This window comes from Rana temporaria, chromosome 9, assembly GCF_905171775.1.
Source record: "Rana temporaria chromosome 9, aRanTem1.1, whole genome shotgun sequence".
Lineage (NCBI taxonomy): Eukaryota > Metazoa > Chordata > Amphibia > Anura > Ranidae > Rana > Rana temporaria.
In genome coordinates this window covers 164,551,903-164,579,519 of record NC_053497.1, presented here as the reverse complement: position 1 = coordinate 164,579,519, position 27,617 = coordinate 164,551,903, and the positions used below count along the sequence as shown (strand labels likewise).

At 42.8% G+C, this 27,617-nt stretch overlaps 1 protein-coding gene across 3 annotated transcripts in view; it reads right to left on the bottom strand.

Annotated features, from left to right (window-relative positions):
• Positions 1-27,617, bottom strand: part of LOC120914273 — a 92,779-nt gene that overhangs the window by 20,501 nt on the left and 44,661 nt on the right. For all 3 annotated transcript variants that reach the window (XM_040324899.1, XM_040324900.1, XM_040324898.1), the window contains 4 exons: positions 25,587-25,700; positions 21,381-21,530; positions 18,833-18,913; positions 12,909-13,142 (listed from right to left, as the gene is read on the bottom strand). In XM_040324899.1, coding sequence (XP_040180833.1) covers positions 12,909-13,142; positions 18,833-18,913; positions 21,381-21,530; positions 25,587-25,700 — 579 coding nt within the window. The remainder of the gene's footprint in view (positions 1-12,908; positions 13,143-18,832; positions 18,914-21,380; positions 21,531-25,586; positions 25,701-27,617) is intronic.

Here is a 27,617-nt window from a genome sequence, read left to right as displayed (position 1 = left end):
GGTCCTTCAACACCTGGCTCTCAACAGCCACGCCGTTAAAGCCAGCGACTGTAAAGCAGGATGAAAGATCGGACCCTGCGACAGAAGATCTTCTCTCAGGAGCGGCGCGGCCAATCTGGGGCGATCAAGATTGGCGTGGCCCCCCGGGTATAACCCACACCCTGCTCTAGCAGCCTCAGTTCGTAACAAGCAGTACAAACAAAGGAAGGGTGGGTGCTGTGTCCGTCCATGAACTCAGAGAAATGGATTTTACGGTGAGTACAAAAATCCTATTTTCTCCTCCGTTCATGGACGGACACAGCATCCTTTGACAATAGGGACGTCCCCAAGCAGTGTCCAAAAATTTTGAGGGGTGGGAAAACAACACAGCAAACCAGGTTACACCCCAAACAAAACCGGAGTTGCTCAACGGAGGAACTCCAACCATAAACTGCCGCCTGTAACAACTTGCTGCCGAAGGAGGCATCAGAAGATGCACTCACATCCACCTTGTAAAACTTTGAAAAAGTGTGGACCGACGACCAGGTCGCTGCCTTACACCCCTATAACACAGAGGCATGATTCCAGAAAGCCCAAGAGGCCCCGATCGCCCTGGTCGAATGCGCCGTAACCCGAAAGGGAGGCGCCCGCCCTTTCAGGGCATAGGCCTGAAGCACAACCTGTCGGATTCACCTAGAAATGGTGGCAGACGAGACTGCCAGGCCCTCTTGTAGGACCAGCCACCGACACGAACAGTGAGTCCGACTTCCGGAACGGAACCGTAGCAGATAAGTACACTCGCAGGGCCTGAACCACATCCAGAAGATGTAAAGTGGCCTCCACCTGGTATTTCGGCTGAGGACATAAGGATGGAAGAACATTGTCCACATTAATGTGAAAAGCCCAAACGACCTTTGGGAGAAAAGACGGCTGCGGCCGCAGCACCACCTCATCCTTATGGATGACCAAGTAGGGAGCCTTGCAAGACAAAGCCGCCAGTTCAGACAGACACTCGTCTGATTGAGGTAATTGCTACCAGAAAAAAAATCACCTTTTGTGACAGTCAACAAAAAACCTCCGTAATGTCCTCAAAGGGAGCATCCTGAAGCACCGAAAGGACTAAATTCAAGACCCATGGGGGTAGTGGAGGGTGCTCCGGAGGGGCCACATGCCAGACCCCCTGAACAAACGTACGCACCAAGGAGTGCGACGCCAAGGGCCGCTGAAAGTAAACAGCCAGAGCAGAAATCTGACTCCTAACCGTACTTAAGGCGAGAGCCTGATCCACTCCCTGCTGTAAAAACAGCAGAATCCTGTACACCACGTATGTACGAGGGTGCCATTTCATCTCCTCACACATAGAGATGTAGGCCTTCCACGTATGATGGTAAATCCTACGTGAGGTAGACTTCCGTGCATGCAGCACGGTAGAGACCACTGAGCCCATAGGCCTCGGTCCTTCAGCCCCTGGCTCTCAACAGCCACGCCGCTAAAGCCAGCGACTGTAAAGCAGGGTGGAAGATCGGACCCTGCGACAGAAGATCTTCTCTCAGGGGAAGACGCTAGAGGGGGTCTGACACCAGACGCACCAAGTCCGCGTACCAGGAGCGACGCGGCCAATCTGGGGCGATCAGGATTGATAGAATCCCTTCGGCTTCCACTCTATGCAGCAGGCGAGAAAGAAGCTTCAGAGGAGGGAAAGCGTAAATTAGGCGATAATGACCCAAGGCACCACCAACGCGTCTGACGCATCCGCCCATGGGTCCTTCGACCTGGCCACGAACCGTGGCACCTACCGATTTGAGACGGGATGCTAGAAGGTCCATGTCCGGAGTGCCCCACTTTCGAACAGACCCTGAAACACCTGCGGGTGGAGAGATCACTCTCCTTGGTCTAGTGCAGTGCGACTTAGGAAGTCGGCTTGCCAATTCTGTACTCCCGGAATGCACACAGCCGATAAAGCCGGAACGGACCTTTCGGCCCACCGAAGGATGTGCGCGACCTCAGTCGCTGCAGCTGAACTCCGCAAGCCTCCCTGATGATTGACGTACGCCGCGGCCGTGGCGTTGTCGGACTGGATCCTGACCGGTCGGCCCTGCAGATCCAGGGACCACCTGGCAAGGCACAGCTCGATTGCTTGGAGCTCCAGAATATTGATCGGTAGGCAGGACTCCTCCTGAGTCCAGCGCCCCTGGGCTGACTGGGTGCCCCAAGCGCCCCCCCCCCCCACCCGGAGAGGCTGGCATCTGTCGTGACCACTGTCCAGTGGAACGGCAGAAAACGACTTTCCGGTCCGAAGCACCGGAGACGCCAGCCACCACACCAGGGGAGACTTGACCAGTTGACTCAATTGAATCTGGTAATCCAGAGATGACGGGAGCTTGTCCCAACGTGACAGCAATTCCCTCTGTAGCACCCTCGTGTGGAATTGGGCATACATAACCGCCTCGAAAGAGGCCACCATCAGACCCAGAACCCTCATGCAGAATCGCTGAGATGACCACTTCTGGGTCGACAACTGCTGCACTGCAGATTGCAGAGTCTGAAGTTTCTCCGTTAGGAGAAAAACTCTCGCCTCGGCGGAATCCAGGACTAGTCCCAGGTATTCCAGTCCCTGAGACGAAATCAACACTGACTTCTGGACAATACAGAAGCCAGCCAAGCTCTTGGAGAGTCTGACACGTGATAGACACGTCCTCTACTAATTTCGAGTCCGAAGAAGCTCGTAGGAGAATGTCGTCCAGATATCCCAGATAACAAACCCCCGCTGTCACAGCAGGTCCAGTAGCGGGACGAGCACCTTGATGAAAACCTGTGGTGCCGACACCAAGCCAAACGGGAGGGCCACAAATTGAAAATGGTCCTCCCCGACCGCAAAGCACAGAAATCTCTGGTGCTTTGAGCATATAGGAACATGCAGGTACGCGTTCATGATATCCAAGGACGACCCTGATGGAGTTCCGCTATTACCGAGCGAATCGACACCATCCTGAATTTTTGCATTTTAACAAAAACAAACAAGGGCCTCATGGTCCAGGATGGGACGGACCCCGTCCTTCTTGGGGACTACAAACAAATGGGAGTAAAACCCCTGAGACCGTTCCATCGAGGGAACTGGCACAATCACTCCCCCGACCAGAAGATCCTGGACAGCCCCTGACAGAGCCAACCGGCGAACCAGAGGAAGCCAGAGGTTGGAGGGAAAAAACTTGTTTGGTAGACAAGAGAGAAACTCTATCTAGTACCCAGAGGAAACTACTTCGCAACCCCAATGGTCGGAGAGGAGAGACCTCCACCGAGCTGCAAATTCGCGAAGCCGGTCCCCCACCCGAGACATGGCGGGGGCAGACCTTCAGGCGGAAGCAGGTATGTCCGCAGACTTGTTGGGCTTGCGGTACCAGGTGCATTATTGCCCCGCAGCGGGGGTCTTAGCACCTTGCAAACCTTCCCCCACTGCACAGTGCGGGCGAAAAAAACGCTTGGGGGTAATAAAGGAGGGCCCTTGCTCAAGGCGAGGCCCCTAGCCCTTCCCAGACTGTGGGAACAGTGTTCTCTCACCACCCGAGGCATCCTTAATGATGCCATACAGGGATGCCCCAAAAGACCGTTCACCCTTAAAGGGTAAATCCACCAAGGCCTTCTTTGAGGACTAGTCCATAGACCAGCACTTCAGCCACACAAGGCGGCGTAGTACCACCGCATAGGCGGAAGCCCTGGGAAGCAAGAGCGTAACCAGGACCGACTCACAGACAAATTTTAGACCCAGAACTGATTGTTCAGCCATGTCCTTGCAGGCCTCGGAAGCCTCCAGCTCCTGCAGCAAAAAACGTTGCCCGTGCAGTCCAAGTCCGTGACACCAGAGCCCCGGCCAAAACCGGTCTCACAGCCGAACCCCCTACCCCTACAGCCTCCATTCTCCCATCCGCGGGGTCCTCAAAGGCAGGAGCTCCATCCACATGGTGGTTAGCTCAACCTGGACACGGGAGGGTCCACGGACGGAGGAGAGACCCACTTTACTAAAAAGGTCCTCCACAAAGGGATAACGGGTTGCAATGCAAAAACTGTCTGCGGCGTATCCCATTCCTTGTACAAAAACTGTCCCAAAAAAGGAACACAAGGAAACACATTGTCAGTGCCTGGCGGTTTGCGGGACCCAAAAAGGACTGGCACAGCAGGTGCCCACGTCCCATCCTCAAGTACTGAGTATCACGCCTGCAGAAAAAATAGCTCCAACAATTCCTATCAGTAACCGACCCTGATCAGAGTCGCTTTCACTGTGCGCGTGGGTTAAGCCCGCATCATCTGACAATACAGAGTGTCAGAGATATCCCTAGAAGTAGGCCAGGGAGGGGGGCGCTAATATACCCCCCATCCGGCCACCAGTCGCTTCAAACCTGGTGAGAAAAAACGCCACAGACATTGCCATAGCAGATGCGGCAGGGGGAGGGGCAGCAAGGGTTAACACAGGCTTACAGGGGAGAAGTACCTGTCCAGGCTCCATAATACCCCCCACGCTGTGTCACCTAACAGCAAAGTAGAAATACCCACGGTCACCTCCCGGCCTTACAGAGTATGGGGGCCCCCAGGGAAACTCACCACCTCACCCAGGTGCAGCGCGGTCTGAGAGAAGCCTAAGGCCTAGTACACACGAGAGGATTTATCCGCGGATACGGTCCACCGGACCGTTTCCGCCGATAAATCCTCTCGAGGATTTGCACGGATTTTGATCCGATGGAGTGTACTCACCATCGGATCGAAATCCGCGCCAAAATCCCATCGCGATGACGTGTCGCGCCGTCGCCGCGATGATGACGCGGCGACGTGCACGACACTGTCATATAAGGAATTCCACGCATGCGTCGAATCATTACGACGCATGCGGGGGATTGATTCGGACGCATTGATCCGGTGAGTCTGTACAGACCAGCGGATCAATCCGTTGGGATGGATTCAAGCGGATAGATTTTAAAGCATGTCTTAAAATTTTTATCCGCTGGAAATCCATCCCAGGGGATAAAAATCCGCAGAAACAGATACACTGGATTGTACACACCAGGGGATCTATCCGCTGGAGCCGGTCCGCGGATCAATTCCAGCGGATGGATCCTCTCGTGTGTACGGGGCCTAAGTGTGCAGAGAAGCCGGCTGTGCTGCGTCTGTCCCTCAGGCAGTCTGTCCCTTTACTGCAGCGCTAAAGCGGCCACACGAGGCCAAACGATTTCTAAGATGGCTGCCGAATGTGTAAAAAACAGCACAGGACCACAAGAAAATGGCCGCCGAGCTATATAAAGCGGGACTCCGTCAAAATGGCGGCCGTTGCGCATTTAAAAAGACAGTGACACAGCAAAAAACAGTACAGCACAAAATCACCATAGCACACAAAAAGGCCCTGTAGTGAACACACACAGCCCCCTGCAGTGAACACACTCAGCCCCCGCTACGCACACAGGTCCAGGTGTACCAGAGACCCCAGAAAACCCCCCCCTCACAGCCGCTACCCAAATGGGAAAGGAGGGAGAGAAAATAAGGGAGAGAGGAAAGCAGGGCAAGCCCTCAATCGACCTCCCAGGGGAAAATTCCAGCCAGACCACTTACCTGAGCAAGGGGCCACTACTTACCCATCCTGCGACCACCGGCTGGAGGTATCCCAGACAGATCCAACGTCCGCTAAACGGCATGGCTGTCGGCCAGACACACTGTGACAAAGCCATAAAAGACCGGTTATATGTGTGCCCTAGAACAAGATGTTCCCCAGCTGCCCCTGGAGCAACGGGGCCTGTTGTGGACGTCCCAAAGCTGAGCTGAGGGATGGCACACGCTCGACGGCCGAACATGGGGGGACTACAAGAGTCAAGACCCAGCCTGTCACCAAGTCGGCTGTTGATAGAAGAATCACAGGATTCAAAAATGCAGAAACAAAATAATAAAAAGCAAAAAAAAAAAATCGCAAGAAAAAAATCTCCAGAGTACAGGACTCCAGAAGTGCCTGACCTCTCCTGTCGTTAGGCAGGAAAAAACTGAGGCTGCTAGAGCAGGGTGTGGGTTATACCCGCGGGGGGGCACGCCCCCTGGGAGGAGATGCACTGAGGAATGTGTTGTTAGCACTTGAAGTGCTTTTTTTCTGCCTAAACTCTCCTAAAGGAAGCGGATATAACCCTACTGTCAAAGGATGCTGTGTCCGTCCATGAACGGAAGAGAAATCTGTTCGGTGGACAAGAGAGAAACTCTATCTTGTACCCCGAGTAAACTACTTCGCAAACCCAACGGTCGGAGAGAAGAGACCTCCACCGAGTTTGCGAAGCCGGCCCCCCACCCGAGACACGGGCAGGGGCAGACCTTCACGTGGAAGCAGGTTTGTCCGCAGGCTTGTTAGGCTTGCGGAACCAGGGACGCTTCTGCCCTGCAGCGGGCGCCTTAGCACCTTGCAAATTCTTTCCCACCGCACTGGGCGCACGATAAAAACGCTTTGGGGTAGTAAAAGAGGGCCCTTGCCTAGGCAAGGCTCCTTGCCCTTCCCAGATTGTGGGAGCAGTGTGCTCTTACCACCTGTGGCATCCTTAATGATGTCGTCCAGGGATGCCCCAAAAAGCCGCTCACCCTTAAAGGGTAAATTCACCAATGCCTTCTTTGAGGATTGGTCCGCGCAGACCAGCATTTCAGCCACACAAGGCGGCATAGTACCACCGCATTGGCGGAGGCTCTGGAAAGCAAGGGAAGCGTATCCAGGGCCAACTCACAGACACATTTTAGACCCTGAACCAATTGTTCAGCCAGGTTCTTGCAGGTCTCGGAAGCATCCTGCTCCTCCAGCTTCTGCAGCAACAACTTTGCCCATTCAGTCAGTGTCTGCGACACCAGAGACCCGGCCACAACCGGTCTCACAGCCGAACCCACAACTGTGAACATAGAGCGGACCACAGCCTCCACTCTCCTATCAGTGGGGTCAGTAAAAGCGGGAGCCCCTTCCACAGGCAATGTGGTGGCTTTACTCAGTCTGGACACGGGAGGGTCCACTGATGGAGGAGAGACCCACTTTTTCAAAAAGCCCTCCTCAAAGGGATAACGGACCGCAAAGTTTTTAGGAACAGCAAAAACTTTCTGTGGCGTGTCCCATTCCTTACAGAGCAATTGCTCCAAATAGCAAAACAGGGAAATACTTTTGCGGTGCTGGGTGGTTTGTGGAACCCAAAAGGGACCAGCAAACATCCGGTGCCCCCACCAGATCCTCAAGTTTATGAGTATCACGCACTGCAGAAATAAGAGCTCCAACAAATTCCCTATCATTCACTGACCCTGAGACAGAGTCATCCTCACAGTCCGTGTGGGTTAAGCCTGCATTATCTGACATTACAGAACCAGATCCTGAAGCAATAGCTGGCAATGAGTCTGTGTCAGAGACATCCCCAGAAGCAGGCTCAGGGAGGGGGCGCTTTGTACCCCCCTTCTGGGCACTAGTTGCTTTAAACCTGGCGAGAAACGCCTCAGGAAAGCCGACATTGCCTCAACAGATGCGGCAGGGGCAGGGGGATTAAAGTATAACTCAGGCATTGTTGGGGCAGAAACACCAGGTTCAGGTTCCATGTTGCCCCACCGGCCGTGGCGCAGTTTAAATTCCCCAGTGATGCACCAAACACCTAACACTACACAGCAGCACACAGTAACACCCCCCAGAGTAAAAACACAGTCCCCCACAACACACGGGCCCAGGTTGGTAATAAAGAAACCCCAGGAGGCCCCCTCTCACAGCTGCTACCCAGTCTGGGGAAGGAGGGAGAGGAAAGGGAGAGAGGAAAGCAGGGTGGACCCTCAGTCGACCTCCCCAGGGAAAACACCAACCAAACCACCTTGCCAGGGCAAGGGGCCACTACTTACCCGTCCTGCGACTACCGGCTGTTGGTATCCCGGACAGAACCAACGTCCACTAACGGCATGGCTGTCGGCCAGACACACCGCAACAAGGCCATAAAGACCGGTCATATGTGTGTCCTGGAACATGTAGTTTCCCAGCCGCCCCTGGAGCAACGGGGCCTGTCGTGGACGACCCAGAGCTGAGCTGAGGGCCGGCAAACGCTCGATGGCCGAACATGGGGGGACTACAAGAGTCAAGACCCAGCCTGTCACCCAGTCGGCTGTTGAAAGAAGAATCACAGGATTCAAAAATGCAGGAACAAAATAATAAAAAGCGAAAAAAATCGCAAAACAATCTCCAGAGTACAGGGACTCGAGAGTGCCTGTCCTCTCCTGACGTTAGGCAGAAAGAAAACTGGAGCTGCTAGAGCAGGGTGTGGGTTATACCCGGGGAACCATGCCCCCTGGGAGGAGCTGCACTGAGGAGAGTGTTGTTAACACTTAAAGTGCTTTTTTTCTGCCTAACTCTCCTGGAAGGAAGCGGATATAACCCTAAGGTCAAAGGCTGCTGTGTCCGTCCATGAACGGAAGAGAAAAAATGATTGTCATATTTGCTTTATACTGTAGAGTATAAGTCTTCAGCTTTCTTTTAAAGGCAATAGGGTTGATTTATTAAAACTGGAGAGTGCAAAATTTGGTGCAGCTGTGTATAGAAATCAATCAGCTTCCAGTTTTTTATTTGTCAAAGCTTAACTGAACAAGCTGAAGTTAGAAGCTGATTGTCTACCATGCACGGCTTCACCAGATTTTGCACTACCGATGCATGACACTTTTTTTGGGTGAATGGGTAGGAGTACAATGTACCCCATACTCATTCATTGCGAGGGGGCAGGATCTGGGGACCCCCTAATTAAAGGTGGCTTCCATATTCTGATAAGGCCCTGCCCACAGAACCCCACAACTACCACCCAGGCGGCTTTCTATGGGGGCATTCAGCAGCGGGAGGAACGGAGAGAAGATAAGTATACAGGGCCGGATTCAGATACCTGAGCGTATCTGTCCGGCCGGCGTAACATATCCTAGATACGTTACGCCGCTGTAACTTTGGGCGCAAGTTCCGTGTTCAGAAAGAACTTGCGCCCTAAGTTACGGCGGCGTAACGTATGTGGGCCGGCGTAAGCCCGCCTAATTCAAATAGGGATGTTGGGGGCGTGTTTTATTTAAATTTGCTTTGACCCCGCGTATTTTACGTTTTTTTAGAACGGCGCATGTGCCGTTCGTGAAAAAATCCCAGTGCGCATGCTCGAAAATCCGCCGCAAAACGTCATTGCTTTCGTTGTGAACGTAAATTACGTCCAGCCCTATTCGCGAACGACTTACGCAAACGACGTAAAATTTCAAAACTCGGCGTGGAAACGACCGCCATACTTAACATTAGCTACGCCTCATATAGCAGGGGTAACTATACACCGGAAAAAGCCGAACGCAAACAACGTAAAAAAAAAAGCGCCGGGCGGTCGTTCGTTTCTAAATCGGCGTAAATACAAATTTTCATATTCCTCTCGTAAAAATACGGAAGCGCCACCTAGCAGCCAGCCTGAAATTGCAGCCTAAGATACGACAGTGTAAGACACTTACACCTGTCGGATCATTAGGGATATCTATGCGTAACTGATTCTCTGAATCAGGCGCATAGATACGACGGCGTATCAGGAGATACGCCGTTGTATCTCTTTCTGAATCTGGCCCACTATATGTATAACTATAAGTATAACTTGTTTGTTATTTTAAAAAATATATATTTGGCTCTTTACAATCACTTTAACCTTGCCACCTCCTTATTAGACATGTGCATGATGAAAAAAAAAATTTTGTTTCGTTTCGATTCGCTATCTAATTAAATTCGTTTAGTTAAGTTCGTTGCATTCATTACATTCGTTTTCGGGATTCATTTCGTATTCGAAAAAAATTGTACCGCAAAACTATATATAACCATTTCCTGAAATTCGAAATTCGTATAGAATGAAATCGAATTTGAATAGAAAAGATTAAAATAGAATCGAATACTAGAAAAGAATAGTATAGAAAAACAATAGCACAGAACAGAAAAAAAATATTTTATATATAGAGATATATATATATATATATATATATATATATATATATATATATATATATATATATATATATAACATCTTCTGAAATTCGACTTTCGTATAGAATGAAATCGAATTCCAACAGAAAACATTCGAATAGAATAGAAAATAGAAAAGAAAAGCATAGAAAAACAATAGAACAGAATAGAAAAAATATATAATATATTCTATTCTAATCTATTCAAATTCATTCTGTACCAAATTTGGATTTCAGAATATGGTTTATATATATATATATATATATATATATATATATATATATATATATATATATATATCTCTATATATAAAATATTTTTTTTCTGTTCTGTGCTATTGTTTTTCTATACTATTCTTTTCTAGTATTCGATTCTATTTTAATCTTTTCTATTCAAATTCGATTTCATTCTATACGAATTTCGAATTTCAGGAAATGGTTATATATAGTTTTGCGGTACAATTTTTTTCGAATACGAAATGAATCCCGAAAACGGGACTATTCTAGTCTATTCTATTAGAATTCGATTTTATTCTATTTATTTATATTTTTATATATTTATCTATATAACCATTTTCAGAAATTCTAATTATGAAATTCTAATTAGGTATAGAATGAATTAGAATAAAATAGAAAATAATAGAAAAGAATAGCATAGAAAAACAATAGAACGGAATAGAAAAAAATATATATTATATTTTATTCTATTCTGTTCTATTGTTTTTCTAGTTTATTAACTTTTCTATCATTTTCTATTCTATTCTAATCTTTTCTATTCCAATTCGATTTCATTCTATATGAAATTTGAATTTTTGAAAATGGTTATATGTAATAAAAATTTGGATGTGGTAGTTATTTCTAATTTGGTAGATTTTTTTCAAATGTGGTAGAATTTTTTCCAATGCAGTAGATTTTTTCTAATCTAATAACATTTTTCAAATTTGATCGACTTTTTAGGAATTCGGTCAACATTTTTTCAAATTCTAATATGAAACTAATCTTTTATAATCTTTTCTATTCAAATTCGATTTCATTCAATAAGAAATTCAAATTTTGTATAAATGAATTCAAATTTGAATAGAAAAGATTAGAATGGAATAGAAAAGAAAAACAAGAGAGTAGAATAAAATTGTATATATATTATAATTGATTCTATTCTGTTCTATTGTTTTTCTATTTATTAACGTTTCTAATATTTTCTATTCTATTCTAATCTTTTCTATTCCAATTCGATTTCATTCTATATGAAATTCGAATTTTGGAAAATGGTTATTTGTAAAAAAAAATCGAATGTGGTAGATTTTTCTAATTTAGTCGATTTTTTTCAAATGCGGTATTTTTTTCTAATTCGGTAGATTTTTTTCAAATGTGGTAGAATTTTTTCGAATGCAGTAGATTTTTTCTAATCTAATTAAATTTTTCAAATTTGATCGACTTTTTATAAATTCGGTCAAAAATTTTTCAAATTCTAATATGAAACTAATCTTTTATAATCTTTTCTATTCGAATTCGATTTCATTCAATAAGAAATTCAAATTTCGTATAAAATTAATTCAAATACGAATAGAAAAGATTGGAATGGGATAGAAAAGAAAAACAAGAGAATAGAATACAATATAATATATATTATAATTGATTCTATTCTGTTCTATTATTTTTCTATTCTTTTATATTTTAGTTTCCATAAATTTTCATTATTTTCCAATCTATTCTAGAATTCAAATTTATACTATTCAAATTTCGGTAGACTGTCATGTTCTATTTTATTACATTCTATTAACTTCTATTCTATTCTTTTTGATTCTATTGCTTAATTGTTTTATATTCTATTTTATTTTTATACATTTTTTTTAGAAAATCGATTTCTATTTTTTCAAATTCGAATTCGTTAATTTTGTAATTCGGAAATTCGGATGCATACGAATTTCCGAATAATGAAAAATTCATCCGAATTCAAATTCGTAACGAAACAAAATGCACATGTCTACTCCTTATATATCCATAGCTCCCAACTGTACCTGTTTTAGAACAAAGTCCCTCTTTCCTCCTCATTTGTCCCTCATTTTGGTCTGATCTATAAAGTTGTATATAAAATGCTTTTTTTATCATTCAAAAAGTGTTTCCCAGTGCTAAAATTTTCATCCAATTTCTAAATTGCTGCATTTGCAATTTCAAGAGATAGTATAAAGAAATAGTAGTGGTAAAAAAGACACTTGTGGGTTTAATCATTTTTAGGGGATAATTCCCCTTTAAGGGGGCATGGCAGGGGTGTGTCCTATACCTACATACTTTGCTAATAGGTGTTCGTCGTTCCCATCTCAAAAAGTTGGGAGGTATGGATATTATCACTTGAAAAACACAGAGCAACATAAACCCACATGAGACAAACTCTCTTCAGAATATGGAACCAGGAACAGGTTATATTCAGGGCCGATGCTTGACAATTTCTCACCCTAGGCAAGACTAACACTCCCTGCCCTGGGTGGCCTGGGGGGGTGGCCTTAGTCTTGCCTAGGGCCTGGGTGACTGCAACAGGGTGAGAGCAGAATTTCTCCTATGTCCGGAGAACTGAGACATGGTGCCCGCCTCCACTGCCTCCCCAGCTGTCCTCATGCCCGCCTCCTCCACTTCCATAGCTGTCCTCATGCTCGCCTCCTCCACCTCCCCAGCTGTCCTTGTGCCCGCCTTCTCCACCTCCCCAGTGTCCCCTCCCGACTGTCCTCCTCCCCTCTCCAGCTGTGCCCGCTTCCCCAACTGTGCCCACCTCATCTGTCTTCTCAGTGTCCCCTCCCCACTGTCCTCATCCCCTCCCCAGCTGTGCCCGCCTCGTCCGCCTCCCCAGCTGTCTCCTTTTTATTTCTAGAACAATCTGTGGCTACTTTGCATCAGCGACAGGCTGTATTTACAGTTTTAGCTTTCCAATTCACTAAGTATGTTTCATTACTAACCTGAGCTAAGGCTGTGTTTTCCCATTAAGGAGATCTGGTTTGCTTCCATGACTCTCTCCTGCCGCTTGCAAAGCTTTCCCAGTAAATTCTCAACAGTGTCATCAGAAATGTTTTGATAGTGTTTTAGGTTTTGATCGCAATGACCATAGCATAAAGAAAACTTGTTGTCTATCTTAAGGGTACAATTTAGGTTGTCCGAATCTCGAAGGATCTCAATTCCCACTTGGTGACCTTCTAAAAGAAAAGAGAAAAAAAAATGTGAAATGAAGGGGAGATGAAAGCAAACACAAAAAACACAAGTGCTAAATATAGATGCCTTGGATGGGTTAAACTAGAACCCCAACCAAGTTTTGGATAAACTGAGCAATGGGTAAAAAATCTACTGGCTTTCAATAGTTGTCTATTTCCCTGTTGGAAGGATTTCTGTAAGATAATCAAAGTACATGTTGTAATGAGAAGGCTGGCTCATGCTCATACTCATGTGCATGCTCATAAGTTTGAACAAAAGCTCAATGCAAAACAGGCTCTGTTAAACTCGTGCAAACATATTAGCATGTTGAGAAAACACATGCACATGCACAGGTATGGGCACTGGCACCAAACGGCCTAAGCTGGACACTGACATGGATGGATTATTGAGTGGTCTTCAGCTTGTTTTTTCTTTCCCGGGGCCCTTATCTGCCAGACCTGCTTACCTGTGTACGACTCCTCCTTGCCCCTGACCTGACCTTGGATTTCTGCCTGCCTTGACCATGGTTTGTATTCTGACTCCTGCTTCTGTCTTGTGTTCCTGTACCTCGCTACCGGCTGTGTACCGATCCTAGATTGTGTCCTGACTCTGTCTCTGCCTGATGTTCCTGTACCCCGGCTGTTGATGACTCTTTGGCTTGTGTTCTGGCTACACTCCTGCCTGTCATTCAAGTATCGCCGTGTTCCAGTTCCTGGTTCCTGCCTGGTGATATACGGTCATCTGCTTCCTGCAAACCTCAGCTGGCGCTAATTGCTACACCAGTCCTTGTGCCACTCTATGTCCTTGTAAATATATAAAAACCTTGTGAGCCACTATATTGATCTAGTGGAGATGCCAGCACTAACCACACTTCCTGAACATGTGCAATGAATAAGAGTAAAATCAAAATAAGTGAAACTAAGAATAACTAAGAATATCCCTAGCGGGATTTAAAGGAGTTTAAAGGATTTTTTTTGCTGAAATGACTGTTTACAGGGTATAGGGACATAATAGTTAACTGATTCCTTTTAAAATTGATTAAAAATAGATAAAAATCAATCATATAATGTACCTCTAGTTTCGTTTTTGTATCTAGCTTCGTTTTTGCATGTTATCCTGCCTCTGTGCATGTACAGAGCCATAGAGCAGTAATGGTTTGGAAAATTAAACTAGAATCTCCCAGTACTGTGGTCATCAGGAAACAGACAACCAGGAAGTATCCAGAACAGAGAAGAATTACAGCAACATCAGAGCAAAAACGAACAATGAAGACATGAAATCAGGACTGCAGTAAGGTAAAGGAAGCTATTTAGCTAAAAAAAAATCCTTTAGTGACCCTTTAAGGTGCATTAATGTTAACAATACTTAATAAGTGCAATATACACATTTTCCAAAGTGTCCTTAAATAAATAAATCGAACAATATAATTAATAATAAAGTGCAATGTGCATATTGTTCATATAATGTCCTTATATAAATTAGACAGTAGTGAAAATATTGTGCCAGTCCATTTAAAATATTTTATTAAAAAAAGCCATAACAAATATACACTCACACTTTAAAAATATTAAGCAGACCTTGTGTATCTTATACCAGGAGTGCATATTTGTTATGGCATTTTTGAATAAAATATTTTAAAACGATAAATTGCAAGATCTGATTGCTTTGCATGTGGTCCATGTGGTTGGAGTTCACAGGGAGGAGTAAGGAGGCTCAATACCAGAAAGGCATCGATGTGATTGGAGCTCACGGGCAGCTTATAAGAAGAAGGAATTTTATAAGGAGCGTTCCAGAGGATTAATCATTTTTAAAGGCACATTAAAAAGCCTTATATGTGAGGGCACAACCGGTGGAGGGATCACAAGGATTATGAGCAATCCACATATTGGTGGATGATTGAGGAGGGATCGATTCATTTATATAATATATAATGGACTGGCACAATATTTTCACTAGTGTTTGATTTATACAAGGACATTACTGTACGTGAAAAATCTGCACATTGCACTTTGTTAGTAACTAGCTGAATACCCGGCGTTGCCCGGTCTTCCTATCTTAACCTTTTGGGGAGGAAAATCATAGTAATATAAATATACCCATCTTTTATATAAGGGTGTAGGTAAGGGTTAATTTAACTGTCATATATTTTTATTTGGCATATAAGTAATATGTGTACCAGGTATTATTGAAATATCTCCAGGCGTACAGAAGTTATGTGGGAACATACATTTCCCATTGATTTGCATGGGACTTTAAACAAAAACCCAGACCCTCACAAATGGGGGTAGTTAAGGGATAAATTAACTATCCTATAGTTTAAGTGGACATATAAGTAACATGTGACCAAGTGTTATCGAAATATCTACAGCCGTTTGGAAGTTATGAAGTAACATGTATTTCCCATAGAGTTGAATTGGACTTTAAAGGAAAACCCCGACCATGGCAAATGGGGGTGGGTAAGGGTTAAACCACCTATCCTATGTTTGTTGCTGACATATAAGTAACATGTGTGCCAAGTTTCATGTTAATATCTTTAGCCGTTTGGACGTGATGCTGGAACATACATACATACACACACACACACGTTGAGTTTTATATATATAGATAATATACCGTATACTATTTGATTTGTTTAAGGACACTTGGAAAATTTGTATTTTGCACTTATTCAGTATTGTTTACATTAATGCATCTTATATCCCTCTACGGATATTCTTAGTGTCATTTAGCGCTGCACTTATTTTAATTTCACTCTATGTCCTTACACTTCCTGTCATAACTACCAGAGGTGTTGGACAAGAGGTGCAAATAAAGCCCCCTCTCCAGCTCGATCTTCTACGGTGCCTGTGTGTTTTTTTTAACTATTTACACTTCCTTCGTGAAATGGTAGAGGTACAGTGTACCCCATTACCAATTCACATAGGGGGGGCAGGATCTGGGGGTCCCCTTTGTTAAAGGGGTCTTCCAGATTCGGATAAGCCCCCCGCCCGCAGACCCCCACAACCACCGGGCAAGGGTTGTGGGGATGAGGCCCTTGTCCCCATCAACATGGGGACATCCTCCCCATGTTAAGGGGAATGTGGCCTGGTGCGGTTCAGGAGGGGGGGGCGCACTCTGTCCCCCCCTCTTTTCTGCGGCCGGCCAGGTTAACGTGCTCGGATAAGGGTCTGGTGTGGATTTTTGGGGGAACTCCACGCCATTTTTTTTTTAAATTTGGGGTGGAGTTCCCCTTAAAATTCACACCAGACCTGAAGGGTCTGGTATGGATATTTGGGGGGAACCCCACGTCATTTTTTTTTACATTGACGGCGGGGTTCCCCTTAATATCCATATCAGACCTAAAGGGCCTGTTAATGGAATTTGGGGAGACCCCCACGCTTTTTTTTTTTTTTTTTTTATGAATGAATCATCTTTGAATTGCCAGAGCCGACAATTCATTATAGCAGCAAAGCCGGTTTTAAATGCCTTTTTTTCTTTCAGAAATTACACTTTGTGCAGGGGCAGTTCTATGTATGGGAAACATGCGCTTTTTCACATGCTGACTTTACACCCCCCCAGGTACGAAATTTAAAGTAATATTACAATTTTATTGTTTCACTATTAGCATTATTACATTCACTGCTCCTGAAAAAACGGCCGTTTTTAAAACTTTTTTTTGCATTGATACATGTTTCCTGGGACAGGACCCAGGTCCCCAAACACTTTTTAGGACAATAACTTGCATATTAGCCTTTAAAATTAACACTTTAGATTTCTCCCATAGACTTTAACAGGGTGTTCCGCAGCTTTTCGAATTTGCCGCGAACACCCCTAATTGTTCGTTGTTCGGCGAACAGGCAATGTTCGAGTCGAACATGAGTTTGACTCAAACTCGAAGCTCATCCCTAATCACAGGAGTGCAGTTAGTTTTGCGCAGAGAGTGGTCTGAAGTCAGCCCAGGCACCGCGTCATCACGACAATAAAGTCTGGATCCGCCTGGACTGATACCCATCTCAGCCACTCAGCGAGCCGCTGAATGCCTGATACAGCCGCTTCCACCGCTTCAAATTTCTTAAGTGAGCGAGGAGGAAGCGGAGCAGAGAGCTGTGACTGACAGTCTGCAACTCTCTGCTCACAGAGCTCTGAAAACCGAGCGATTGGCGATGTTTGGCTCTCAGTGCAGAGGCGGCGAGGGACAGATGTCGCATTGGATCCATGCTGCATCCACCAATGTAAGTTTGATTCTCAAATATATAATAAAATAAATACTTTATTTCTCTTTTAACAAACAAATGTTTTTAATCAGATTTTTACTATCTGCATATATTATTTTAAAATGAACTTGCTGCCAAAATAAATTGAGGTATAAACCTTCCTTAGGGAGTTCCATGGTCAAATCTAGACATATAAAGCATAAACAAATTCAATTTATTACAAATTCCACATAATCAAATTGGATATAAAAACAATTATACAAATTGTCAGAGGGCATCCCACCTGCTAGCTCATACCCCAGCTAGCCCTATTTTATATTTAGGTGGATTGGTGCTAAAAAATTGTTAGGGAAAGTTTAACTTCAGGTTGTTTTGGCAACTTGATGAAAAATATGGGATGATGACACATTGACATAGGGTGGTTAGTTAGGCCCACATGTTTAGCTTTTATATTTAAAAAAATTAACATTTCATACAAGACAAAGTATTCACAGAACACTGTGGCTTATATAGTCTCTACAAGAGATAGCACAGCGGAAATATCATGCCATCTGGCTGGTTTTGTCTAACTGGATTCTTGGGTGGTTTTGTCTAATAATGAGTCTATTTTGTTGTGCGGGTACCACCTGTGGGTGGAAAGATAAATTGTGAACCTAGCACACATCTGTCCTTGGTGTTCTAGGCTGTAGGCCCCTTTCTCACCGGGCAGATTCTGTTCCAATTAGCAGGGGATCAGCTCACAAATCCTCCACTGATTGGAGCAGAGCTGGCGGAGGACAGGTCTATGTCCACTCTGCAGGGGCAGCTGAGATGTCTGTTTACACCTGACTACCCAATGATCCGATCCACCTAAATTGAAGAGAACAGATCTCCTTATAGTTTTAGTGGACCAGATGAGACCTAGAGGTCGGCAGGTGTATATGATGCAAGTCCGTTTACACCCTCCTGTCCACAGAAATGCATAGACCTTCCGATCAGGTCCAGCTAAAAAACTTACAGGCAGGTCTAATCAGACTGTCTGAGTGAAAGGGGCCTTAAGTTCATGAATTCTTTCAGTTATGTACTGTAAATTGGGTAACTCCAGAGAGACAGCTGCAGCATACAGCTGTTCATTCCTATAGGCAGTTGTATGTGTGTATACACAACGCTTGCAAAAACTCATACATGGGCGTTAACACACCAACCTCCCAAACACACAAGAGCCATATTTAGGGCTTTACTCCCATGCAGGTGTATGTGTTTACACAAGCACGGCATATACCATCATGCAGCTATTCAATACTATGGGCAGTTGTATGTGTGTATACGCAAAGCTTACAAAAACTCACAAATGGGCATTAACACACCGACCTTCTCAAACACACAAAGGCTATATTTAGGGATTTACTCCAATGCAAAGAATGTATTTTCCTCCCATGTAAACAAGTGAGTATGAACAAGATCAGCAGTAAATAAAATTAACACATTTGATTGCAATGTCAGTTATATAAAAATGACCTTACGTGGAACAGGGTATGCTGGGGTTGGTGAAGCTAATGCCAGAAGAATCCAGAAAGCTTTGAATCCTGCTGCAGCACTGTTACCTGTAAGAATAATTGATAAAGTTAATGCTGAATTTATTAATTTATCAGTAAATGTATACCTAATGTATAGCTAATGCATCACGTAAACGTGATCAGGTGGCTTTACAGCCACCCAGATCCCTTCTACAGGATAGCTCTGAAACAAGCTCATTGTCCCTACTGCAGCCCTGAGCTTGTTTAACCTCATTTAAGGAATATTTAAAATGTTCCTGCTGAACTGTATTTTTGTTTCTTTGGTGCATGTCCTCCAAGCCAGCTAATTATTTTTGAAAAGGGGCAGAAACAAATGGGAAGATTTGGCCCCTGATGATTTTAATGGGGTTTGGTGCTAGGTTCGCAAACTTGATGCTAGGTTTGTCGAATGTCCAGCAAACAAAATTTTTCCTGGTTTTCTTATCACCACTTATTAAAATGTTTTAAATACCCCCATCATATTTCTAATTATACACTGACAAAATTATAAATCTGTAAAAAGAAAAAAGCTTTTTGTTATTTTAATTTTTTTAAATAATATATTCATTTTTTTAACAGATGTACTGAACTTTGCTCCTGCAAATGTACCCCTTGACAGTTAAAGCACAAATTAAATAACTACAAAAGTATTGTTTCCAGTGGCGTAGAAAAAACAAACACAAGTTTGTTCATGACTGGCCAGCCCTGCAAATTCAGCCCAAGAACTTCCTGTTTGATGCTAAAAGAAGTCTTGAAGAACCCCAACATTTAACTGATCTGCTGGTAACTCTTCCAACAGTAGATGTCAAAGTTCATGCATCTACAACTAGAGATTGCACCAATTTAACCTGCATGGGAGGTGTGCGGAAAAAAAAAGCATTTGCTTCCGAAGAAAAACAAGATCCAGACTACAGATTGTCATTGAACATATAAAACAGGATTTTAGGAACAATGGGCCAGATCCTCAAAAGGGATACGCCGGCGTATCTACTGATACGCCGTTGTATCCCTGTTTCTATCTTTGGAACTGATCCACAGAATCAGTTTCCAAGAGATAGACAGAAGATCCGACATGTGTAAGGGACTTACACTGCTGGATCTTAGGATGCAGTATCGCATCCGCCGCTGGGGGCATTTCGCGTCGAAATGCCGCCTCGAGTATGCAAATTAGCGCTTACGGAGATCCACGAAGCTTTTCAGCTTCGTTTTTTCTCCGTAAGTTTTAGTTTGCAATCGTAAAATTAGGGCTGCTTTTACAAAGTGTAAACTGTTTACACCTTGTAAAAGCAGACCCTTCTGTCCAGCGGCGCGTTTTTTTTTTTGTTTAAAATTTTTTTTTTCCCGCCGTATCTTTTTTTTTCCCGACGCAACTTTATTGACCCGGCGCGATCCACAAAGCTCGGCGTAACGTAATTTCGCGCTATGCACGTCGGGAAAATGACGTCACAAGCATGCGCAGTATGGCCGGCGCGGGAGCGCGCCTAATTTAAATGGGAATCGCCCCCATTTGAAGAGGAACGCCTTGCGCTGGCGGAATTTAAGTTACACAGCCGAAAATTTCTAGGTAAGTGCTTTGTGGATCGGGCACTTAGGTAGAAATTTTAAGGCAGTGTAACTTAAATGGGAATTTTTACGTTACGCCGGCTCTTTGTGGATCTGGCCCAATGTTCTGTGAACTTGTGAATCAAATATTAAGTTGGTGGTTTGTGATACATGTCTACTGCTACTCTGGGCAAAGACAGCATTTCAGTAGAACATTGTACAAACTGTGGAGCATGGTGGTTGAAATGTTATGGTTTAAGGTTTCTTTGCTGCTTTAAGGCCTGTCCAGCTTGCAACTATGAATGCTACATAATATCAAAGTGTGCTTAAAAGGAATGTGAAATTATATCCCCAAAATGGATATTTCAACATGATAATAATCCAAAGAACACTAGCAAATTCACCAAGGAATGGCTCAAATAGAATACAAGGAAAGTTATGGTTAAATCACAGTGAAATGTTGAAGGGCGTTTGAAATGGGCATTTCTTGCAAACAATTTTACGGTCAGCTTGCAAGTGAAGGAATTTTCCATGGAAGAATTATAAAAAAAATAGTTGATGTCAGAGACTGGTGGAAAGTTATAAGAAATGCCAATAGAAAGATGCTGTATGTCTGCTAAAGAGGGCAATACCAGCTACCGTAAGGCCAAGAGTGTACTTCAACAGTACATCATTATATTTATTGACATTTTTGTTAAATGATTAAAAAGCACATTTGAGTTTTTTTTAAGTATATCACCTGTATCTGTGGCACAGTTTAAGGATCTTTGCTTGGTCAAACATATTGAAAAAGTCAACCATTTCCATGGTATGTACTTACATTTTAACATGACTGTGTGCAGCAAAAATGTCTATTTTTAATATTATAAACAGTTAATAATTAGGTTTTCTGTGTTGACCAGCTTGATTGAACTATGGGAAATATTTTCTACTGTTTTCTGCAAAAGTCCCTTTTATTCAGTTATTTTATTACCTGCTTTAATATTAGTGGAAAGTGGACATTTGTTAGAATCTCCGTTGGCATTCACACCTTGGTGGTCTTCATGTGTTGCTTCATTATTAAACCAACTTGGGTTAGGATTAATGGTGCTTGGTACAAGGTTTGGGAAGTTCAAATTGAAACCTAAATAAAAAAATTAAAAAAAAAACATTTAGAAATTCTAATTCTGCATCTCTCCAATTCATTGCTCAATAAAGACATGTAGAGCTCTGAAGATATTAAAATGCTTTGCCTACTAAGCTTGAGAATCTCACTACTACTTACATAATGTACTACAGTAAGTCACCTGATTAGTCCCAGAGTTGTATTATAAAAAGAAGAAATTTCCCATTGTCGATAGCAGATATCAGAAGGTTTATCATAGATTGGATGGATTTCACAAGTGGTTACACTTGCTCCCTTAAAGTGATCATGTGCCCAGAAAATATTCTTAACAAGAAGTAAGTAATTGTTTATATTTGTGGTCAGGGAGCCAGAAAAATAGGCAGTTAAGCCTTAAAGAATATGTAAACCCAACATTTCAGATTCCCATAGATCTCATCTGTCCCTGATTACGAGGGACTGTCCCCGAATTGGAACAAAGTCCCTCTGTCCCTCTTTCCTCCTCATTTGTCCCTCTGATCTATATAGTTTTATATAAAATGCACTTTTTATCTTTCAAAAAGTATTTCCCAGTGCTAAACCTTTCATCCAAATTCGAAATGACTGCATTTTGTAAATTTTAAAAGACCATATTAAGGAATAGTAGTGCTATACAAAGCACTTCTGGTTTTAACTAATATGATTTTGTATAATTTTCCTTTAAGGGGGCGTCTCAGGGGGTGTGTCCTATGCCTACATACTTTTGCTAATAGGTGTCCCTCGTTCCCATCTCAGAAAGTTGGGATGTATTGATTCCTGATATGTGCCTACTGTGCCCTGCAATTGTATGAAAAAGTATCCTGTTCTCTTTGTATTACTTCCTTTGCATGAAATCCTGCCGGTCCCTCTGCTTTCTTATTAAAAACGGACTGCACTAAGCAGGAGAACACAGCACAATCAGTTCTCTATCTGTGCTGGGAGCTCAGCCTGCTCTCCTACTATTATCAGATTTGTCCTGAAAGGCCCTTCCCCCCACCTGCAGTGCACAGCCATTCATTGAGAAGATCAGTGTGCCGCTCTTTTTTTCCTTTCATTAATCTTTATTGAAGAAATATACATTCATTGTAACAAAATTACACCACGAGGGTAACAATTGATAAGCAAGTGTTAAGTAGTTGGTACCTGGGAAGGAAATAGATCACAGAGTGTCCCGCAAGGAAAGAACATACAAACAAAATAGTGATATTCAGATATACACATGTAGAATGCGTTATATATATATAACATGCATATATGCATATAACATTGTATGAGTGATCAATACAATTAAGTATCAAACGGTGGGTGATTAAGTGAACAGGACGAGTAGGATGAATATTTAGCACACAAATAAGCTAAACATGTCCTCAAATAGGTAATAAGTCAAGCAAGGTGGTAAAAGGAACAGTAAAGAACGAATGGTTAGGTGAACAGAGAACTGTGAGAGAAAAAGGAAGATAAAATAAAATAAATAATAATAATAAAATAAGATAAAGCAAGGAGGGGTTGTCGTATCACAGTGAGGTCTAACCAGGCTTTATAGGTAGAGACAGTTTATATTTCACAAGGCTGGTTTGTTTATTTATGGGAGGGAGTCATATTAGTGGCTCGCAACCCATAGATTCCATAGGTTCCAGTAGTGGTCAAATAGATGTTTGGTTCCGTATCGATAAGCTAGTATATTTTCAAATGCGTAATTACACTTAACTATATTATGCTGCTGTTTTTTTCTTTTTTGTTAAACAGGTGCACAATTAAACTGTTATTACCATGTAACCTGTTATATCCTCACTGTGTACAGTACAGAAGATCCCCAAAACATTTAATGTCTTTTTAAAGCGGAGGTTCATCCTCAAAATGAACTTTCCAGCATCCTTAAAGCGGAAGTAAACCCATCAATTTAACAGTTTGAAAAAGAAGTTACATTCTTGGCATGCCGGGAATGCTAACTGTCACATTGGTTGTGCTCTCAACCAAACTGTCAAACCATCCAATGGCTGGTGTCATAACTGATCACATGCGCAGCATCATGGCAGTTGAAGTTTAAACAGAGGCCAAGACGCGCCTTAGCAGCCGTCAATCAACTCCTCTTCGCTTAGAAACACCCATTCCCCACAGGATTCCTTCCCCGCTCGGAGCCGGAAAACAAGAGCTCATATAACGATAAGTACAAGTAAAAAAAAAAAACAGCATACTGCAGATGTTAGCAGTATGCTACAGCTAATGTCAAAAAGTGGATTTTTGGGTGAACCTCCGCTTTAAAGAACTTAAATCCTTGCAATATATGTAACACACCAGGATAGAAATGTGCTTTTATTAAAAAAAAAGTGTTAAACTTGCTTCTATATAATTATTATTAATACAGGGGGTATCCATGACACAGAGTTTGAAAAGCATGCTGAATATTCAAGACAGACAAAAGTTTTTGATTGTTCTTTGTAGAATTCATATATTATTATGTAACTTATATTTTTTATACATTAATATATAGATGTACTGTATTTCTCAGACATTAATGCAGAAGTACCTGTATGCATGTCTTTATATGCATTATATTAGTATATAGCTTTGTATAGCATTATATATATATGTATATATATATATATATATATATATATATATATATATATATATATATATATATATATATATATATATATATAATGTTTCAAACATACAGTATGTTTTGCATATTATAGATTTATCTGCTGAAGGGGGAAGATATCATTTTCATTTATATACAATTATGAGGGGTTTCTTTTTTGTGCTTTAAAACTTGTTTATGATATATTGATATCTGTTGAAATATACTCAGTGGCCCAGATTCACAGCGGAGATACTCCGTCGTATCTCTCAGAGTATCTATGCGACTGATTCATAGAATCAGTTACGCATAGTTAGCCTTAAGATCCGACAGGTGTAATTGTTTTACACTGTCGGATCTTAGGATGCAGTACCGCGGCCGCCGCTGGGGGGAGTTTGCGTCGTAAACCAGCGTCGGGTATGCAAATTAGGAGTTACGGCGATCCACGACGGTTTTTCGCGTTCGCTACGTCGCTGCTAGTCTAGTTTCCCGTCGCAAATTTAGTCGTCGTTTTGGGTGCCCTAACTTTACACAGCACACGTATGTGCTGTATAAAGTATGGCCGTCGTTCCCGCGTCGAAATTTTAAAATTCACGTCGTTTGCGTAAGTCGTCCGGGAATACGGAAGTACGCTACGCACGTCGCCATTCGAAAAAATTACGTCACTTCGCGCAAAGCACGGCGGGAATTTCAAAACGGAGCATGCGCAGTAGGTCTGGCGCGGGAGCGTGCCTAATTTAAATGGCACACGCCCCTTTGAATTACGCGGGCTTACGCCGGAGGCCGCCAGCGTAAGTTTTCATGCAAGTGCTTTGAGAATCAGGCACTTGCGATGAAAACTTGCGGCGGTGTAACGTATCTACGATATGTTAAGCCGCCGCGATTCTACGTGAATCTGGGCCTAAATGTCTGTTTAAAGAAGTAAAATCCTTGCAATATATGTAACACACCAGGGTAGAAATGTGTTTTTATTAAAAAAAAGTGTTAAACTTGCTTCTATATAATTATTATTAATACAGGGGGTATCCATGACACAGCGTTTGAAAAGCATGCTGAACATTCAAGACAGACAAAAGTTTTTGATTGTTCTTTGTAGAGTTCATATATTATTATCTAACTTATATTTTTTATAGTTTTAACATTAATATATAGATGTACTGTATTTCTCAGACATTAATGCAGAAGTACCTGTATGCATGTCTTTATATGCATTCTATTAGTATATAGCTTTGTATAGCAATATATATATATATATATATATATTGTTTCAAACATACAGTATGTTTTGCATATTATAGATTTATCTGCTGAAGGGGAAAGATATAATTTTCTTTTATATACAATTAGGAGGGGTTTATTTTTTAGATGTTTTATGATACATTGATATCTGTTGAAATATACTATACGTGAGTAGAGTAGGTTGAGGAATTAGAAATGCAGACCTATAAACAATTCCAATACTATTTCATTTTTACCTGATTTATAATAAGAGGAGTCTAGAACTGTATTAGGATTGCTGCTGATGTTCAGATTCCGGTAGTCCAAATGGTTAAACTTAGGTGGTCCAGGAACAAGAGTTCTTGTGTCTTCTGCAAGAAATTTAAAGCATTATGTATTTATTTAAAATGTAACATTATGGTATATACTGAAATGTACAGTTTAGTAATGGCAAGCAAAGGGGATGCAGCCCTTTGCTTGCTTTTATCTGGCACTTAGGACACTATTCCATCTACTGACACCAAGAAAGATTCTTACCACTGACACCAGCGATGGGGCACAATTCCACTCACTGACACCAAAGATGGGCCATTGTTTACTCCCATTGATGCCGGGACGTTTTCAAATTCCCAATGGCCACAATCCAGCCCCCTTAAAGTCCGAAGCAGTGAACCCTGCCCTTTGCTTAGAAATTTTGGAGACTCCTGATCTACAGGGTTCTGGGTGTGATACTGCTTTCTAAAAGTCACTGCCAAGTTCGAGAGAATGAATATAGCCGACACACTATGTAGCTCTTGGGGCTCTGTGGGTCTTAATCATGTGCAAGGGCTTATTTTCGGGGAAACACGGTAGCAAAGTGACCTTTCATTTTTCCAAGGGAACTGTCTACTTTATTAGTAAAACAATTATACTGTATAAAGAACACCTCCTGTTTTCTTTACATAGCTTAGCTCGCAGGTTGTCATATTACAAATCTGATACTAATTAACAAATTATAGCAGACATGCCCTGGCATTCAGCAGGAAGTGACTGAAATCTATGAGGTCGAATTATTAAAGGTTAAATGTTCACTTAGCTTAGGGAATGTGATGAAAATTTGCTTGGTAAAAATTACCCAATCATGCGCAAAGAAAATTAAAAAAAAAAAAAAAAAAACAGTATTTTTGCTTCCACATTATTGGATGATGGAAGTCATCACAGCTTAAAGCGGGGGTTCACCCTAAAACAACAATAGAACGTCACATCCAGCATACTGCTGACATCTACAGTATGCTGTATTTTTTTTGTACCGCTGTACTTACGGTTTTATGCTATTTTAATGGGGCTTCCGGGTTCTCGCTACCCCCGGGGAGTAGGCATTCCTTAGATGATTGACATTCGGGTAAAGCGCGTCATCGCCTTCCTAAAATACCTGAGGGGGACTCGGCACTTTACGGCGCCTGCGCAGTAAGCTCTACACGGCAGGTGCAGGTGCCGTATAGCGCCGTAAAGAGCCGAGTGCCCGTCAGATATTTTCGGAAGGCGATGACGCGCTTTACCCGCACGTCAATCGTCTCCTGGGAGGATCAACACTCACTTCCAGGAGACATTGCGCAGAGCTCCCCGTCGGGGAAAAGGAGCGACACACCCACTCCCCGCAAGGAAGAAGACCTGGAAGTGCGGCTGAATACAGGTAAGTGTACACATAAAAAAAAAATGACAACGCTACAAGCCTTTATTAAGGCTGGAGATAGGTTAGCGAAAAAGTTAATTTTGAGGGTGAACCTCCGCTTTAAGAGAAAATCCCCTTTGTAAAGTGCACAGCTTTTTTGTCTTTAATAAATCAACCCCTGTGTATCAGGCTCAGCAGTGCAGAAATGGGTCTCCGCCAAGTAAAATTGCTGAAGTTTTCGAAAATCCTGGCAATTTTTGCAGCTAACTTAGAGAGGTGGTTATTTAGTTATTTATTTATTTTTAAAGTGAAGGTACAATTTATTATAAAATACTCTTGAAGAGTAAATCTTTGTATAGAGGTAAACTTACAAGGTTTGATCCTTACAATATCCAGCCCATTCCAAATATAGGATAGAATGGGCAGTGCTGATGTAGATAGAGTTGTTTGGTTTGTGACACACGTCTACTGCTACTATTACCAAAGACAGAATTTCAGCAGAAGAACCCCGTACCAACTGTAAAGCATGGTGGGGGGAAATGTTATGGTTTATGGTTTCTCTACTGCTTTAGGGCCTGGCTTACACTCATCGAGTCGGCTATGACTGCTACATCATATCAAGTGGGCTTGATGAGAA